The sequence below is a fragment of the Anser anser genome, assembly GCF_964211835.1.
Source record: "Anser anser genome assembly, chromosome: 2".
NCBI lineage: Eukaryota > Metazoa > Chordata > Aves > Anseriformes > Anatidae > Anser > Anser anser.
This window is the reverse complement of record NC_139721.1, coordinates 125316225-125335008: the sequence shown is the minus strand read 5'-3', so window position 1 is coordinate 125335008 and position 18784 is coordinate 125316225. Positions and strand designations below refer to the sequence as shown.

The 18784-nt window shown below is 44.7% G+C and overlaps 1 protein-coding gene across 1 annotated transcript in view; it reads right to left on the bottom strand.

Annotated features, from left to right (window-relative positions):
* The window catches only part of RFTN1 (raftlin, lipid raft linker 1), a 96298-nt gene extending 78671 nt beyond the window's left edge, over positions 1 to 17627 (bottom strand). The window contains exons 1-2 of the mRNA XM_083825120.1: positions 17301 to 17627; positions 7557 to 7712 (exon numbers count right to left, since the gene is read on the bottom strand). Of these exons, the coding sequence (XP_083681246.1) occupies positions 7557 to 7701 (145 nt within the window). The 5' untranslated portion in view covers positions 7702 to 7712; positions 17301 to 17627. The remainder of the gene's footprint in view (positions 1 to 7556; positions 7713 to 17300) is intronic.
* Positions 17628 to 18784: the final 1157 nt, after the last annotated feature.

The following is an 18784-nucleotide window of genomic DNA, read 5'->3' as shown; positions in this document are numbered from 1 at the left end:
CAACAATAGTAAAGAAGTTCAAGTTATTTCTAACAATTCCATAAAGCAAATACATTTATGATGTAATTTATTATATTTATTAAACTACTAACATATGGAATGCTCCTTTTATGTCAAATTGCAAGTTTCCCAAGACACGCAAGTAAGTTTTATAAACTGCTACAGCACAAACATTTCATTTTGCTGTGACTTACAGTGGCAAGCCCTGAAGGGTTACATATTACTAGACTGCAATTCATTTGAAACAAAATACCTGCATGCTTTAGAGAAGCCAAAAAAAATCATTTCTTTACATTTGCATTAATCATAGAATCATAGACTCATAGAATATCCCGAGTTGGAAGGGACCCATAAGGATCATCAAGTCCAACTCCTGGCACCGCACAGGTCTGCCCAAAAGTTTAGACCATGCGACTAAGTGCACAGTCCAATTGCTTCTTAAATTCAGACAGGCTTGGTGCAGTGACTACTTCACTGGGGAGCCTGTTCAAGAGTGCAACCACCGTTTCGGTGAAGAACCTCTTCCTGATGTCCAGCCTAAACTTCCCCTGCCTCAGCTTAACACCGTTCCCACGGGTCCTGCCACTGGTGATAACGGAGAATAGGTCACCTGCCTCTCCACTCCCCCTCGCGAGGAAGTTGTAGACTGCGATGAGGTCTCCCCTCAGCCTCCTCTTCTCCAGGCCAAACAGGCCCAGTGACCTCAGCCGCTCCTCATACGTCTTCCCCTCTAGGCCCTTCACCATCTTCGTCGCCCTCCTCTGGACACTCTCCAGCAGTTTAATGTCCTTTTTGTACTGTGGTGCCCAGAACTGCAGACAGTGCTCGAGGTTGGGCCGCACCAGTGCAGAGTAGAGCGGGACAATCACCCCCTCGACCGACTAGCGATGCCGTGCTTGGTGCATCCCAGGGTACGATTGGCCCTCCTGGCTGGAAAGTCCTAATGGAAAGGACTGAAGCCCAGACCCAGCAAAGCCCTTATGCTGATTCTTTTTATCATATGCATATTTTCATGTGTAAAAAATCTAAGTTGAATGGGATCTGCATATGCACAAAGCTGAAATGAAGGGGAATCATTAACAGAATCTGAGATACACAGAAATAATCCATTGGCCTCTTCTGCTCATCGTCTTACTGCTCTTAATATGTTATATATTAATATCCTCTCAAGCAATGTTTTAGTCTGTCGTACATGATCGATATACAGTCTGGTTCAAGCTATCACATCCCATTAATAACCTAACAATATTTTGCCTTGCTAATTTTATTTCATCACTCCTGAGGACAAAATGATGGTAACTAACCCAGGCAACTGGAAATACAAAACTGGAATGCTAATTTCATCTATGTTCCTTTGCTTACAAAAATGAAAACAGGAAATTAAATAACTTCACCAATGGAGAAACAATTGCTTTTACTAGTCTTAAATCAAATAAGAACACCTGCAAATGCAGGGTCTTTTTTCAGATATACAGCCACTTGCTCAGAGGTTTTTTTGTTGTTGTTCTGCTTTTTTCCCTCTCTCAGATGAATGGTGAAGAGAAACAGAAAGCAGAAACAAGGCACAAATAACTACTTAACGTAATATAAAAATTACCAGTAGGAAAAGATGGTAAGCACTGAAGTCGACAACACATATTACATTTTGTAGCAAACAATTTCCTGATAAAAATGCATACAAATTCTGTGGAAAAAATGCCTTCTCTCTCCCCAGCTTGCACACTTTCCATTGTGTGACACTTCCAAGTTCCAATCAGATTATTCTTTCCCCTCTCTGAGGGAACAACTGAGGTTTTTTTGATTAAATTAACTACGTAGACTACACACAACTGAAATTTAATCCTATATTAAGAATATGTCCATATTGAAATGCTTCTTTACATTTTGATTCTAATATAATTATATCTTTTATAAAGGTTCATTAACCCATATGTGCCTTTATTAGAAAAAAAGCAATAAAAGCCCAGCCATAACAATTGTAATAAAGCTCTAACTACCCTTTTTTTTTGAGCAGCAAAACTGGCCCAAAGCATTACTGTATAGTAGTCAGAAGCTTGCCAGAACTTGAAAGACAGATCCACTTACAAATTTATATATTTTTTATATATACATATATATGCATACATATAAAAATGCCTCAAATCAGAAAGCTTAGTAAGTGTGTAGTAAGTTTGTTATTCAAGGAGCATTGGCCTGGTAATACAGTCCTTAGGCAACAACAGTTAAAACACTTCAGCAAAAAAAATAGGGTGGAAATGTTGAAATATAACTAATAACCTTACTTTTAAAATATTTTTTTTTTTCACTAAAGAGAAGAATTATTGACAATAAGGATAAAAACCATATGCCCTTGTATTCACATTATGACTTCAGAACTTCTCTGGGACATGTGAAGTATTGTTGTTTTTCATTCCATCAGTCAAAACATCTGGATTTTAGTGGGTTTATAGCACAAATGGCTTGTTCAGACTATAGCCTTTCCCCATTTAAAAAAATTTATATCCCCATTTCATTCTCATCACATGGCTAGCATATGTTTCATGCCAACTTTATTCAAGGCCAAAACCTGTCATAACTCATCCGGCCAATGCATTACTATAGGAATCTAAAGCAATGCAAAAAGAGATCCAATCAAGTCAGTAAAACCAAACCAAACAACTCTACCCTAATCTGAGAAGAAACCCAGAATCCTTGTTCTCTCAGAGGGTCATCAAAACTGAAAAGAGACAGAAGAAAGGAAATACAGGATGAAGAAGAGGCAGAGTTCAGTTTCTGTACGATCTGTCATTCTGAGTGAAATTTTCCAAAATAAGTAGATTAGATCCTAACAGGGCAGGAACGCAGATTGTTTAAACATTTCTCTTACAAATCAAATAACAAAACAAACAAACCAGCTTGCCCCACAGAGTCACTGTTGAAAACGTGCATGCTTTATATTAAGGCTAGTCCGTTTGTTGGCGTAGGCCCTCCTTAGGTACACATGCCATTTACCTCCTATTTCCAATAAAACAGAAATATATGGCACCTTGGAGGTAAGAGGTGCAACAAGATCAATATTCACTTCCTTTTATTATATAGTGATGGATGCAAAATAAGTTTTTTTTGTTTGTTTGTTTTTTAAACTTAAGACCGTCATACAGTGTTTGTGTGTTGGTGGTTTTTTTCTAGTTAAGTATACACACACAGACACTAATTTGCCTCTCCTGGCTTTGCAGCAAAAGGATTTACTGCAACATGAATCTGATGCAACTGTCTCTTACTTTCCTCAAATTCTTCATCGTTACGAAATTCAATTATTGTCACTTAGCATTTGTCTCCCCTCAACGTCAGCGAGGAGGCATCCAGTTGAGCAGCTTATTGCTGAATAAGGTCTTATTATTCTGAAGCAAGGACTAGCCAGCAGAGAGCTGGGAGAAGACTGGGCCTGCAGATAACGCTACTGAGAGCAGGTTTTGGAAGAAATGTGTGCCCTCCCTGCGGCCTCCCCTGCCGCCGTGGCATGTCCCCACCAGGAGGGGCAGGTCTCTCACACACGGTGTGGCCCGGGGGCACGGCAGGAAAGCGGGCAGAGGAATGACTGGGGGTGAAACCTGTCAGAAGAAAGCTGGAGAGAGACCTGACACAGGGCACAGTGATAAGCAAGACTGACTCAGTAATGGGATGAACTTTGTAAGAGGACGGTGAGGTGGGTTCAGTTCGGGAGCTGGATGAAGCTCCACGCTGTAGCCGGGACAACCTCACAGCTCACTACTGCCACAAAGGAGAAGGCCCCACTCTTTCTCTGCACCTCCTATGGCATGTTGCTACCCAGCAACAAGCCATCCAAGTTAGAAATCCGTTAATGGCTTCTTAAACAAAATCTGTGCTGATTTTACCAATTTAACTCAGGTGAAATCTGCTGTGATCTCACCAGTGGGAGAGCAGCAGCCCATATAAGCTTTGGGCGGTACAGACAACTGAAGGGTAGCACACAGGATAATACTGTCATGGGACGACACTGAAGATGGACTGAGACTTCTTGCAAGAGGCTACCTTAATGGAAGGGGAAGGCTCGTGAGCAGACATTGTACAGCCAACAAGATAAAACCCAGCAAACAACAAGAGAAAACCCCTTGAGGGGGCTTCCCTCAAGGTTCTGAAATGTGCAAAAATGTGCAAAGTGCTCCTTGTTCCTCAAGCGCTAACCTGCTCTAGATGAAAACCCTACATCGCTAGCATTTATCACACTTGCTCAAACAGTTTGGCAAATCTAAGGGTTTTAATTCTGAACAACCACAAAGATTATCAGTGTTGTGGCACATAATGGGAACTGAAGGGTTCTTCATACTCTGCTTTTCTTAAAAGCGTGGCAGTCTTTCTGTAGACGCTTTACTTTCCAGTGTGTCAATCCCTTAACACTGGGAAATGTCAGAATGAAGGTTACACTTGCAACCTTAATTCAGTCTTTTGCATGTATGCGTTATTTATGCAGTACTTAAATAAGCCATCTAACACTATTTGCCATTGGACATCTGCCTCGGTGTACAGCACGGCTCGAGTTTGGAAGTGAATAAAAATATGTAATAAAGGAGCATACTGCCTTATCTTCCTTCAGCTGTGTATGTCACGTGTATGTATGTAAACTAAACAAAGACAGAAAGAAAAGCTAAGTTTCTGGCTAACACAGCAAATGACCAGCAGGATGGCATTTTATCCTGCTTCCAACAGAGCAGTGCTAATGTCCTGTATCTTCCTGGCTGCATACTCTCACCGCTTACACCAACTCCAGTATTTTCAGAGCCTTTCACAAGACATTGACCACTGCATAGCCTTCTGCCAGACCGACAGATTACAGAAGTTCACAGAGATGACACAAGGTGAAACAGAGCACCATCTCCCCACTTTCAGGCAAAGAAAACTTAGGTCCTCTTAGCTGCGTATAACACTGCAGCTAAAACATACACAGCACTCTGGAAAGCGGTGTCTGGTTTTCTGGATTTTAGATTTGCGAATACATGCAGTTCCAAACTGCAAATGTGATCAGCATCTACACTGACGTCTAAAGTTAATGAAAGCCGCTTTTGGAACACATGAAAAAACACTAAAGACTTGGAAAACTTCTGGCTGTGTATTAGCTCCCATTTGAAAGTGGAGATAATCATATCCCTCTCACTATTAAGATTAAACGCTTGCAAGAGATACAGGTAGCAGAGCAGTAAATATTACAGAGAAGCTTCAGAGAAAAATGAGTAACCATCTTCAGAGCCAGATCCACTGATGTTCTAAATAAGGCCTCGAGTAACGATACAGTAAAATACCAAGCAGCCACTCATAATTTAGCCTGGCTTTTTCTAAAAAGCATACGAAGCAGAAAACCTGTGGAAAAGATGATGTCAGGATATATATGCATTGAAAGGGCTAAAGTAGATTCACAGAAAACAGACTTCACAATCCAAATGTTCTTTTTACACAGCTGTGAGCAATTCATTTTTAGAAACATCTGAATCCACGCAGGCGTAGGTGAAGCATTCATCATTAACTCTGGTTATCTGCAGAGGTTATTCCTGAGCAAATAATACAAAGGAATCAGAGATTCTCTTGCTATTGAGAAAAACCTGGAACATCCTAACACTATGTAGTGGGCCAGGAGCCTTCATACAGCTGGTGACATGAACAGGGGGGAGCTGCAGAACCCCGAGAGCTCACAGTCATGGGTGATAGCTACGAAAAACAGCAAGAACCACAGCTTCGTGCCCTCCTCAACTGCCCACCTGCTGGTATCTTCAGAGACCAGAGTGATGGGGATACAACATGCCAAATCAGAACTCAGTAGGAGCTGAACAGCTTATACTCACTGGAAGACCAAAGAATTTGATAAAAGTACTTCTATTCACAGTCTCTATAAAACCACGTCTCCTAAAATCCTAATAAAACAATCAAGGATGAGTGAGAAAAGCGTACAAATATGTTTTACAGCAAACCTACCCACTTAACTGGACGTACGAAGTCTGGGTTTAATTTTTTGCTCTGTGCCAGACATCCTCTGTGCCTCAGGCAAGTCACATGGCTATCGAGCGTACCGGTTTCACCCACACGGTGACAGAGATACATCCTTCATGAGGAATCACGAGAACGCACACATGAAACCCTGTGAGGCATTCAGCCAGAACTGCAACAAGCATCACAGAGGAGCCCATACAAGCGAGCCCTCGATACTAATTCATTTCCACTAACTCCATCTCTCTGAAAACTGTCAAACTGTCAAGCAATAGAAACTCAGACTGTTCGCTCTGAAATAAAAATAAATAAATGTGGAAACAACAGTAATACATACACATGGAAAAAAAATCTCTCCAATTTGTTTGGTGCTCTCAGTAACTGCAGTGCATCCCAATTAGTGTAACAGCAAATGGAAGAGTATGAGAGACACAAAGTCTGCAAAGACAAATTTCTCAGCTCCTGCACTGCCTACAAAAATCACACTCCTGTCCAACCACCTACTCCAAACCTCCACCTTTTTCAAAACACAAGCTCGCTTGCAACAAGTTTTAGAAAACAACAAATTCACGTTACCCGGGGTTGGACATACTGAACTGCACCGAGAGAGGTGTCACATAAAACAATGTGCTAGCAACTCTTTGTCTCACACAGAGCGAGACCTACCGCTTTGGCTTTTCCTTTGACCTGACTTGCACAACACGAAGTAGCAGCACACTGCAGGGCAAAAGCAGACAGGCTCTAGCTGGCACCCAGCCAGCTAGCTGTAACACATTTTGGTGCTGTGTTGTTTTATATATAGCAAGAAGCAGGTCCCAGCCTTCTGCTCGAGCTTCAGATTTCCAAATGGTGTGAGGAGTAATTGCTGGTAGAACAGGCTAATTTTGAAGTGAATGAGGGCACAGGCGATGGTGTGAGCAATACTGGCAGAGATGCTCGATGTCAATCAGCAAGAGAAAAAATGGAATATCTACGGATCGTCATGAGAATTAAAGCAAACTACTTCAGATATCAAAAAAGGTAGAAATTGCATGAAGCTGGACCCTCACTTCTTTGATATTTTAGATTTTCAGGGTCTTCCATTACTCTGTTTCTACCCATGAGTACAGCTATAGGTATTTGTAACCATGTGAGAGTTATTTAAGGTAAGTTTGCAAAACTGAGAACACTAACTTTAACCTCTCAAATTACTCCTGAGGGAGCACAGAGAGCAGAAGAGGAGGAAGAAAAAAAAGAGTAGTAAAGTATATAACCTGCCAGACTTGAATCACTTTACCAAATGAAACCTGGACAAAATGCAAATTAAGGAAATGAACTTACAGCCTTAGAATAACAAAAAAAAAAAAATGTGGGTAGATAGAATCTAAAATCTGAGAATCTACAAATACTTATGGTTAAAAATTCACAGAAAATTCTAAGATCTCTGCATGTAAACACTACGAATGAAGAGAAAGCATTTACTTAAACTAAAAGACATTTTAAAAACTTTATTACACACGCTATTCTAAAGCCATTATAGAGCAATTAACTTACCAATTTGTACAGAAAAAAAAAATTAAAGAAAAACTTTGTTTACTTACCATCATTTAGTGTTGTGAAGTCCAGGAATCGATATTCATAGCTAACATCTATCTTGGTTTCTACCTGGGGCCTCTTCAACGTTGAATAGATGTTACCAGGTCGTTTTTCATCATGCTTCTCTAGTTTGTTCAACCCACAACCCATTTCAGCAGCTCCTGATGCAAACAGGCAAGGAAAGGGAAAAAGGAAAATGACTAAACGTGTTTGTTTTTTTTTTCTATCCAGTTTCATTCACCATAACATTATGATGATTTTTAGTTTTTAAATGCAAACTACCTACAAACTATATGAAATATTGTAATTGAATAAATGCTCAGATAGTAACTGAAGTATATACCATTCATATCAAGCCCTGGGCATGCTTTCATTATATTGGAAAACTGACAGTTTAATGCATGTATTTTGCATCTTTCAAATGTATGCAATAATATACTCTGGGAGACACATAGTGCATTATAGAAAGTGGCTGAAAAGGCAAAATAACTTGCTAATATATGGGCTGACAACTTAATAGCAATTTTTATATGAGCAGTTACTATGCAAGCATATAGTATTGTCTTTCAAACAGACCTTTGTAACATTCAAATTAACAAGATTTATAATTCAATAGACAAAGCAGGTTTGCAGAGAAATACCAGCATCTAGGAAACCACCTCATTTCCTTCCACCTCATTTTTTCAGGCTAGCCACAGGAGATAATGGCACTTTGTAGAAGACTTCTTCAAATCAGAAGAGGCACACGACCGCAGAACTGGACTAGATAAATCTGGTTGCTTTAATAAGCAGCCAGTCCCCAACTTTTTAAAGGATTACTCCTGACAATCATTTCGGCTGCATGTTAAAGGTTTCTCGGTAACCTGCACGTTGTGGCTCATCCGAGTATGGCAGAACTCAGTGAAAGTACCCATGCTACAAGGAGAAACCAAGTCCTCTGGTTCCTCTTCGACAAGGCTGGCGTGACTGGGGCAAGTTGTTTCAAGCAGCAGTCAGTACGAGAAGATGAAGATGTACCAGCCAGGCACCTGAGGTTTTCATTACAACCCACTGAACATCCTGTCTCTGCCTACAGAGAAGAACCAACGCTTCTGGGAAGGGAACAACCACCACCTCAAAAGCTTCTATCACAAACTACCACTGCCTTTTCCTTGACACACAGTACACGGGCCTGAACTGGAGAATGAAAAGCTAGCACGGGTTCCCCGTCTCCAAAGGTGTGCTTCCACAGCTTCGTTCCCCAAACGCTTCAAAACTTTCACCAAATTTCCAGCACAAACATATCTGGAATCTACCTGCGTACTTATTTACACTCATATTGCACTTTAACAGTTTTGGTCCCTCCCTCATTATTTCCCTGTAAAGCCACCTTCAAGAAGAAACACCATATTGCTTCCTGTTCTGCTAGGAGAAACGTGCTCGAGCCTTTTCTGCCACTCTTGAGACAGCAGCTCTCTGTTCCCTTCATCCCCCCACCAGCCCTCGTTTGCATCGTTCCTGTTTTCATTTCTCCATTTGAACACAGGTGACCGTATGCTCAGAAGGAGATCCTGCCAATGCCTACTGAAAGAGCGTTAATGCCTCCCCGCCTCTCCTGCAAATGACGAGCCCCCTGCGCCTCAAATTGGGTTAGCATTTTTCACAGCCGAATCACACGCACGGTTTACTGTCATCTTCCTATTAGCCAGAGAGCCCATTTATCCTCATTTGTATCCAGCGCAGCTAATTGCAGAGTACCCTATTTGCAGCAGAGATCTCTGCTCGTTCCCTGTAACTTTGCTCTATTGCTTTACGTTCCCACTACCTGGCGATAAAACCCACGGCCAGTCCTCCCCGCGCCCCAAAGATCAGCAACGCCACCCAGCGCCGCATCACCTGCTGATCCCATACGTGCCCATCCACACCTTAATACAAAGCCACTAGCAAACATACCAAAATGAGACTGACCAACACATCAAACCTCAAAAAAAACCCTACAGTAGAAAGTGGAAGCAGAAAGAACATTTGCTAAAACGGCCTGTAGCAGCAAGAAAAATGGGCATGTTGTTTGTGCTCCTGAACTTTGAGCATTTTGGGATTCATCCAACAGCAAACAACCTCGCCTGGTTGTTTAAGCAGAAAAGTAAAAACTATGGTATTTTAAACACTTCTCTGTCTGAAAGCAAGGTCTGGGGAGTTTTTCGATTCTGTAAATTTAAGGCTAAAAAAGCTCAGGATCCGCTTTGTTCCTCCATTCGTACTTTCTGCTATTATTTTTGAATGCTATGATTTTTTTTTTGTAACGACAACTACCATACTACGTTAAAAAATAATTATTTTTCTTATATACAGCAGCTTCTTTCTTTTGCCCGTGTAATGTGATAAGCACAAGTCTACACCATTATTTTCATGTACAGATGTATGCTGTACATTAACGTGCCTAATGAGATACTAAGAGGATCTTCATAGACTGTCATGGGCCACATCTATGCAACGCTTCATAAAGATGACTTTACAAGGAAAAACGAGGGAGGGACAAAAATTATAAGAGATAAAGCACAATATGAGTATAAATAAATAATAAATGAATATGGTGTAGACTAGGGGACTGAGGTAGCAGTGTTAGCAGCTGCATCAAACTCCCTCAAGTTCCAGCGACGCCCTGTAACTCTCGCACACTGAGTGTTTGGGACAGCGTTTCGTAAGGAAAAAATTCCATCCCAGAGGTCGCGAGGCAGCAGCGCCTGCAACCCGCAGCCACGCGCATCCCCGGGATTCCTTGGACAGCAACGGGGGCCGCGGGAGGGGACCTTGGGGACTCGGCGTTTCACATCACAGGGAGTTTTGCATTCCTTCCTAAATTGGGGTTAAAGTGCTGGAACATACGAGGCTGCTTTTCCAGCGCTAGCTGCGGGTGCTCTCCCTTGCTCCTCCACCAGACCTCGCTGAGAAACGTGGCCTGCCTTCTCTGCCCATCCGAGTGCTGATCTCCGCAAGCCACGCCAACACGCAAGCCATTCCCTATGGAGATACCACACCTCCTCCCTTGGGACTGGACCAAAAGCACATTTTTCCTATTAATTCACAGGGGGAGTGCTTACTACAAGACAGTGATTTTCACCTTCCCACCGCCTGGCTAAAACTTCAGTTAATATCCTTGAGGACAAACACTTGCCATCACTCTTTACGTATAGACGGTTGTATTTATGTTACTCACCCAGTGTGAGGGAAAGGATGTTTTCTTTCAAATCAAAAAGAGATTTCAGTAGAAAAAGTGAGTTTCACAACATCACTATCTTCTCCACAGTAATTACGATTCAAGTGCTTCAGCAGTAAGAAATAAATCTTAAGAAATAAAGTTCAGCCTTTGATAGAGGAGTCAGTTAAAAAAATCCAGAGGCGTATGAATACTTCAGGATTTCTAAAGACACTGATGATGGATGGGTGACAGATAATCACTGAATCGCCACATTCTTCTCAATGCTGTCCCACAAACTTCCTAGTGGGACACTTTGTTTTATCACCTTTCGAAATCTTTTTACAGTAGTTATTCTCCTCCTCCTCCCGTTCCTTTGCAGCAAAGTCACTCCTGCTCAGCGCCCTTCCATCCTCAAGTCTGAAAACGTCTCTTTGCTTTTTAGTCAGAGAAATCTAGTTGTCAACGGGACACAATTCACCTTCCTTAATTTTCTACATTCAAGGTATTGAAGAGCGCTGTGAGAAACGTTTCTTCATTGATGCTTTCAAAGTAAATCTCCACCCACTTTAGTCCCCTTTTTCAGCAGCTGCATTGTTTTGCTATCACAGAAGTTTAAAGCTACTGTACTACCTATATTTATCCTGGCTTTCTATAGCTGCATGTGGTTCTACAGCTTTTTTCAGTATTAAAGCAAAATATGATCACTGAATAATACTCACTTTTCAGTAAAATAATTAGAAAATCTTCAAAACCATCACAAAATTGATGAATATTTTCGTTCTTCAGTAGGTTCTAAGACAAATTTTCTCATTTTCGTTAACTTAAAAATTAATTTATCAATCCACTAGTTCCGTATTTAAAACAAATACCTTGAGCGATAGAAAAAGCAACAACTAATGAAGAATATTAACCACTGAAATGAAAATTTAAGTACAGGCTCTTGCAGCTACACATGCAAGAAAAACTAATCCCATCTGCAGACTCACTTTTTATTGTGAATTAACCTTACTCGTGCTCAATTATCTTGACGATTTCTAAAACTATTCTTGCGTTCAGGCACACGGTAAAACTAGAACTGAAACCCCGATCAAACAACAGATTTTTTAATCTGTATCTCATTTCCATTTTGCAAAACATCAAAAATGGAAGCTGCGATGAGTCGCAGAACAGCAGCAAAGCCTACGGTCAACCAATTCCCAAGCTTGTCTTCTGGAGGGCAACAAAGGCCCCACCGGCAATAGGGAAAGAACAGCTTGCTTCTGCAAACTGAGGCCAAAACCTCAATCCACGTTTTGTACATCCCAAGGGAAGTCCCTCCTTGGAAGACAGGGGATAAGCCTCTTGCTGCCACCTCTTCCTCTCCATCACTGAGCAGCGAAGAGCCCCACTCCCATGGCAAATGACCGACCCCTGAGCGCTGCCTCCCCATCCAGGTTTTACTGAGATCGGCACCACCTCCTGCCGTGAAAAGCAGTCGTCAAAAAAATTACAACAATTTGTAGTCAGCAGAAGAAAAAACAGTATTTCCATTTTTAAGCACCTCCGTGATCCATGAAAATGAGTGTGTTTTGAATAAAACATCGAAATTTTTATAGCTCTTCTAGAGACCTGCCAAGTTTTCAACTCATCATCTCTGAACCTAAGCTTTGTTAAAATACTTTCAGCAGCTTGGGTTTGCTTTCTCACTTCCCTAGCTTGTGTTCAAAATAGATGAAACACAGCAAGTTCAGAACCACCAGAGAGCAACAACAAGCGCAGGAGAACACCATGTGGCTAACCATTTATTTTCTTGTTAATAATGGCTCGGGATGCCTCTTCAGTAGAAAAAGGACACAAAGAAGGGAAGAAAAAACAGCTTAACTTCTGTCTGATCTGGGGGGGGCAGCACAAACAGAGCTAATTTTGTTGCATGACGTATCGTCCCCTCCTTCCATGCAACTCCTAACAATTTATCTCCAAAGAATAATAATGAAAATTACACTGAAACGTAACAGAGCCACATGGCTAATGGAAGCTTGAATAGATTACCAGACCAATTTAAGGGATGCTTATCAGCTAAGTATATATTGGCCAAACAGTTTATTTCAACTCTATATCAATATTATGGAATGACTACTTACAGGGATGATTTGCAAGGGCTTCCTAAACACTTCCTTTAAAGACATATAGTAAGGGATTCAGCTGCTTAGCATACTGTATGAGTGCATATGCAAATATTGCCCAACAAAAGGAGAAGCGCAAATACCTGAAATTTAAACAAGGTGACTTCAATATTTACACTCCAATGGCATCCATAGGAGACATGCTGTACAGGCAGATGACGTTCCTGACAGCTTGTTTTTAACCACAATTAGTGAGAATAAGCTTGCTTGCGTTAACGCGTTTTAAATGTTTATTGTCCAGAACTAGCGACCTCATTTTGTAAGCTTTACCATAAATGATGATTTTTTAAATGCAGATCCTAAGTCACTGCTGAAGTTCCTTCCACAAACTACGGAACACGGCGTTCTTATGGCGAGTTTAGCAGCTGGGAAACCAGATAACTGCAATGTATTAATAGGCTTTCTCTCCTGATTTTGGTTAAGCCCTTTCATCCTGATTCTCCCTTCCATGGGTAATACTTAGCTACCTCACAGGGATGCTAGAAGGCTTTTACAAATAATTACAGGACTTCACATTTGTTGTGCAGTAATGAGACACACTGATTTCCTTAAATCCTCACTCCTGCAATCCTGACCTTTCCATTTTCAAAATAATAAGCACTTCATGCTCAGCTCAGTTCACTTGCTGGCATGTGGTCACTTAATTCTTGCATCCTCCGCAGTCTGCAAAACACTGGAGTGTTTAGTCCCCCCTTCAGCCCCAAACAAACCCTGAGAGAGCTTGCAAATTATGGCTGAGTACCTTTTCTAGCACAGTTAAAGCAACGAAGCAGAAGATGAATAAGAGGGCAAAAATAATCAGGCAGAGAAGCATAAATGAAGCAGGGGATTGGGAACACCAGACCTGACAAACAGGCTGTGCAGATAAACAAAGGAAGGAGCACAGTACGCTAAGATGGCCCTTGAGAGGTTCCCAGGATAAAGCCCGGCTCCTGTGTTTTCCCCTCTCTGGTCTAGCACTGCACAGGCTTTTTGTGTTACCTCACGAAGGGGGAAATTCCCCACCAAGGACCTTGCTGGTCCTTTTTCCCCAGTATTACCGTTCAGGTAACAGCGCAAGCATATATTCAATATTTATCATGATAATTTTTATTTGTGGGGTAGGAAAAACTGTTTAACTAGCAAACGTTTACAAAGTAATTTGAAAGAACCTGTATTTGTTCTGAAAATACGAGGAACAAGTACCATAAACCAGTCCTATCTATTTCTGGATGTCAGAGCTGAGCGATTTTTTCACCATATAGTTGCAGATTTGACTGGCGATATCAGGATTTTACACTTGCAGTTGATGAGTAAAACTCTTCTTATAGAAAGGCTGGTGAAAACATAATCCCAGAGTTATTCTTTATGATTGATTTCATTTAAATTAAATGGCAGAGCAACCCAAGTAAATCTGCAATTAAGGTTTTCGATTTCAAAAGGCAAATCTCAAAAACTAAGGGAACTCATTAGTGAGATGAACGGGACTGAAAAGTTGGAGGACTTGAACACAGGGGAGGTCTGGAACATGTTTAAACTACAATATGAATATCTGCTGAATTTGTAACCCAAGGAAGTGACAAGAGAATTCCTAAGAAGGTTTCCAGACCTAGTGAGATGAATTACCTAATAAAGAAGGAAAGGTAGAATAAGCAAAAGGCTTTCAAGGCACACGAAAAAAAGCTCAGCAGAGGAAACTACAGACTCAGATCAAGAAACACCAGCATAAAGTGAAATGTGCCAGAAGTCAAGCTCAGTTAGACAGGCTAAAGATACCGCAACTAAACAGAAGCAGAACTCAAATCAGGAGGAGTAATTTGTCTCAAACCAAGAACTCCGAAAGAACTGTCGTAATGAAATGCAGATTCAATTGCTAGAATTAAAAACAAACAATTGCACCAGCTATGGTACCGTCTCCCCCAGAGACGAGAAAATGTAGTGCCTATATGAAAGCAGAAGGAAAACATCATTTGGTCAGTTTGGCCCGTTGCTAGTCTAGCCTCAGGAGTTTGCTATGCTTTGGGAAACTTTAAGAAGAAAACAAAATAATCTGTGGGTAAATACGGTATGGATTCAACAAAGTTAGAACTGAGAAGTATCATTCTCGAGTCAGGAAGAAAGCACAGTCCCAGCATGCAGCATATCAAATAATATGCCACGGTGATAACGTGACTTTAACAAGATATTATGAGGCGCTATTGGTTTTACCACGGCGTTCACAAGGCTGACCTCACACACAACTCTGCTGCCCTGAAGAACGCCCACCACTTTCCTTTTTTTCCACCACCCCTGGGTCTGCAGGTACCCGGGCTACCTCCGCAGGCTCCCTGCCCACCACCCGCCAGCTCTCTCCAGAGAACCAACGCTGCTTTGCGCGTGGGAGGAAGGAGAGCAAAGGGGACAGAGGTAACCGGCAGAGGTGTAAGACAAGTGCTGTGCTGGTCTCGGGGAGCAACCTGAGAACAGTGGGTTCACGGGAGAACCTTGCTCCTAACCCTACCCACATCACCCGATGACGTTATCCAAAAGATTTAATATTCACTCGTATCATGACGCAGTGATATCGTGATGTTTTCTTTCAGTACAGCAAAAGATCCAGATGGTTCCTCTCACTTCTACAAAATACTTCTAGGTGGGGTGTTTCTGGTAACGATAAAGAAGCGTTAACAGCACTGGACAAAGTACTGGTAACATTTCTTCTGAAATACCGCGGCTGCAAACGTTCAAGCTGCCTTCAGGTGAAGACGGAAGGCTGCTGGGATGCTACGAAGGACTAGGAAACTACTCTGGAAAACTTATAAGGAAACCAAAGCAGCTAACGTCTACTGCCTAGAAAATTAAAGACTGAATGGACCTGACAGAAGCACGCACAGGAATGTTAGGTACGAATCCAGCCCTCCTTTGAAGTTAATCCCACAACACCCTGAACCCACAGAAATCAGACAGTTAAAACTGATGCGTACTGCGATGTATGCACAACAGCTTCAAGGACAGTGAGTAAAACCATGGCGAAACACAGGGCTACACAGACCTGACAGTCCCATGCCTACTGCCTCAGGCTAGTTTGCCATGGAGCATGACCTTGGCAAAGTGATTTGGGGTAAAAGGTGAAGCGGACCGTGGAGCTAGCTGGGAAGTTGCGGGATCCCAGATGAAGCTGGGGGAAGAAATAAGGGAAGTGTGATTTTTTATTTTTTATTTTTTTAAAATACAGACGTCACCGATTTTGATTTTTATGCTTCAGCAGGCCGTGGATCCTGCTTTTCGGCGTTTCCACCCGAGGTGCTGCGGTCACTTCGTTACCAAGACATCACACGCAGCGTGGTGTCCGTGTTTCCCTGTGGCGCTGCTCAGAACTCCCCCGGGTTTTTAGTCACAGCTGTACGCACTCATCGCAGGCCACGCTCTTGCTCTCACACCGGGGGAATGCCAGCGCTCGAGTGGTGGAAAGCCCCTTGTCTAATGTAACTAACTTGAGGTTAAGTTAAATTCCTAAAATAACCGTTCAATCTGCGACTATTTTTTTTTTCCTTAGAAAAAAAAAAAAAGCAGAAATTAAATACACAAATGTGACCACTGGTATTGCGAAAAAGAGTACCGTTGCCAGTAATTTTTCCCTTCAACACCAAAAGCTGAAAGGAATGGATTCCTTACAAATAAACCATAAAAGCAAACAGACAAAAAGATTTCCCTTGTACACTGGAGATCGGTTACGTCCTGACAGCGTCCTGTGCTCCTGTTAACTCAAAAAGCATAACTGATTCCCAGGGGAACGAGACCCGAAGGGGCACGCAGCCGTCACACGGCTTCCAAACTTCGCCCGAGCACCCCGGAGCTTGGCCAGGTGCGGCCAAGCCCCCGCGACTTGAGCCCTGCCAGCTCCACGGGTGGCCGAGGAGCTCTCAGAGCCCGTCCAGGTGAATTCTGCTCTTCCAGCCCCGCGTGGGCTGTGCGAAGCACACGCCGTGGTCCTCCTGACAGGAGCTCAGCCAGGCGGGAGGGGTGCGCTTGGTGGTTCACCGCCGGTGGAGACCCACCACCACCCCACCTGCCCTCACACCCTACCGGGCAGCACCGCGGACCCCCAAAGGCCGCCCCTAATCCCGCCTTGGGGCACAACCGCGGCCGAGCCCAAACCCCCCGGGCACGCCGGCGGCTTCCCGGTGCCCTGAGGCGGCGGGCACGGAACGCGCCCCCCTCCCCGGCCGCCCCCCGGCCGCCCCGGAGCACGGGCGGTCCCCTCGGAGCCGTGTGCCCGGCAGCGGGGAGGCAGCGGCGGCCGCAGCGGCTCCCCTCGCCCCGCCGGACGCCCCGCGCGGCCCCGCCGTCCCCTCGCCCAACTTCGGGAGGCAGCGGGCGGAGAGGCGAGGCGCACCCGCCGCCCCTCGCCGCCCCCCGGCCAAGTTTCCCCCCACGCTCCCCGCCGGTACCTGGGACAGGCGGCGGGCGAGGCGCAGCCCGGCGGTGCTGAAGGATGCCCGGCGGGCGGAGACGGCCGGCCCCGCTGACAGCGCTTCCTCCTCCTCCTCCTCCTCCGCCTGCCCGTGCCCGCCCGCCGTGCTCCGGGGCCGCCCCCCCCTCGGCGCCGCCACAGGGAGGTGCCGGGGCAGCGCCGCTCCGCCTGACGGCCCCGCTGCCCGGCGCGAAGTTTGCGGCACGGCTCGGCCCGGGGGGGCGCCTCGGCGGGGCCGGGCAGCTCCGCTCCGAGTGCCGGAGTCCGGCCCGCGGCCGCGGCCACTTCCTCTTCCTCCGAGCCCCGCCGGGGCAGGGGCAGCGGCGCCTCCCGGCCCGGCCCGGCGGTGGCAGGGCTCCGCCGTGCGGCCGGGGCCGGAGGACCCTGAGGCAGCGCCCGCCTCCCCTCGCCCCCCGGCGGGTCCCCTCTCGCCCCCAGCCCCGCAGCTCCGAGCCGGGCTCACCCCTCGCCACACGCACACTTTTGCCAGCCGCGGCATCACGGGGTAATGGGGGCACAAAGGGGGCAGGAGGGCTCCAGTCCCACCTCTCCCCACAGCAGGGTCTGCTGCGAGAGCCCACGCAACAGGGCTGCGGTGTGGCAGGTCTTGGTAAAACCTCCGTGGACTCGCTTAGCACAACCCCACTGGGCAGCAAAAACCCTTCCTTACACACACAGCCTGGACTCTGGGCACCGAGAGGCACCCCCAAAGCCCTCCCGTCCAAAGGTGGCACATCTGTCTGTCTGCCCCATTTCAACAAGTCCCTGCTGGCCTGTTCCTTGAGCCCGGCCAGGTCCCACAGGACAGCAGATCAGCCCTAAGGCTTGTCAGCTGCCGCCCACTCTTCAGGGAGCAACAGCACATCTTGTCACCTCCTCCAGGTCCTGAGCAAGAGATTAAATAGAGCAGCAGGCTACATGCCCCTGGCCTCCAGGCCAACTGTCACGCCCGCCTCTGTAACCAGCTTTTTACCCATCTGGTTGTCCACCCACCCAAACTACAGCCACCTAAGCCCATACCATAACAGCATGGGAGCCACTGTCACCTTAACTAAAGTTGCCATGGCACCATGGCCTCGGTCTGCAATCCAGCCACGCTATGACAGAAAGCAAACAGTTGGCAAGCTGTGACACTCTTCCCAGGCACATGAAATACATGAAAGCAAAGGTTGTTCCAAGAGACTCAATGATTTTTCAAGGGATTGAAGTTCTTCCTGGTTCCCCAAATTGTCCTTGCCTCTTTTTTGGAAATGGGTGTAAGATTTGTCTTACTCTAGTTTTGCAGATCCTCTTCAACCTCTTCAGAAGAATAAAGCCATCAGTCTGATCTTCCCAGCACACTCAGACACGGCCCAGCTGGTCTCAGATCTGTACAGGTCAAAGTCTCTGATGAAATCTGTCTTGACCTTCATCCATCAGGGGTAGTTCTCTTCCTTGAAACTCACCTCTAAGCACGCAGGA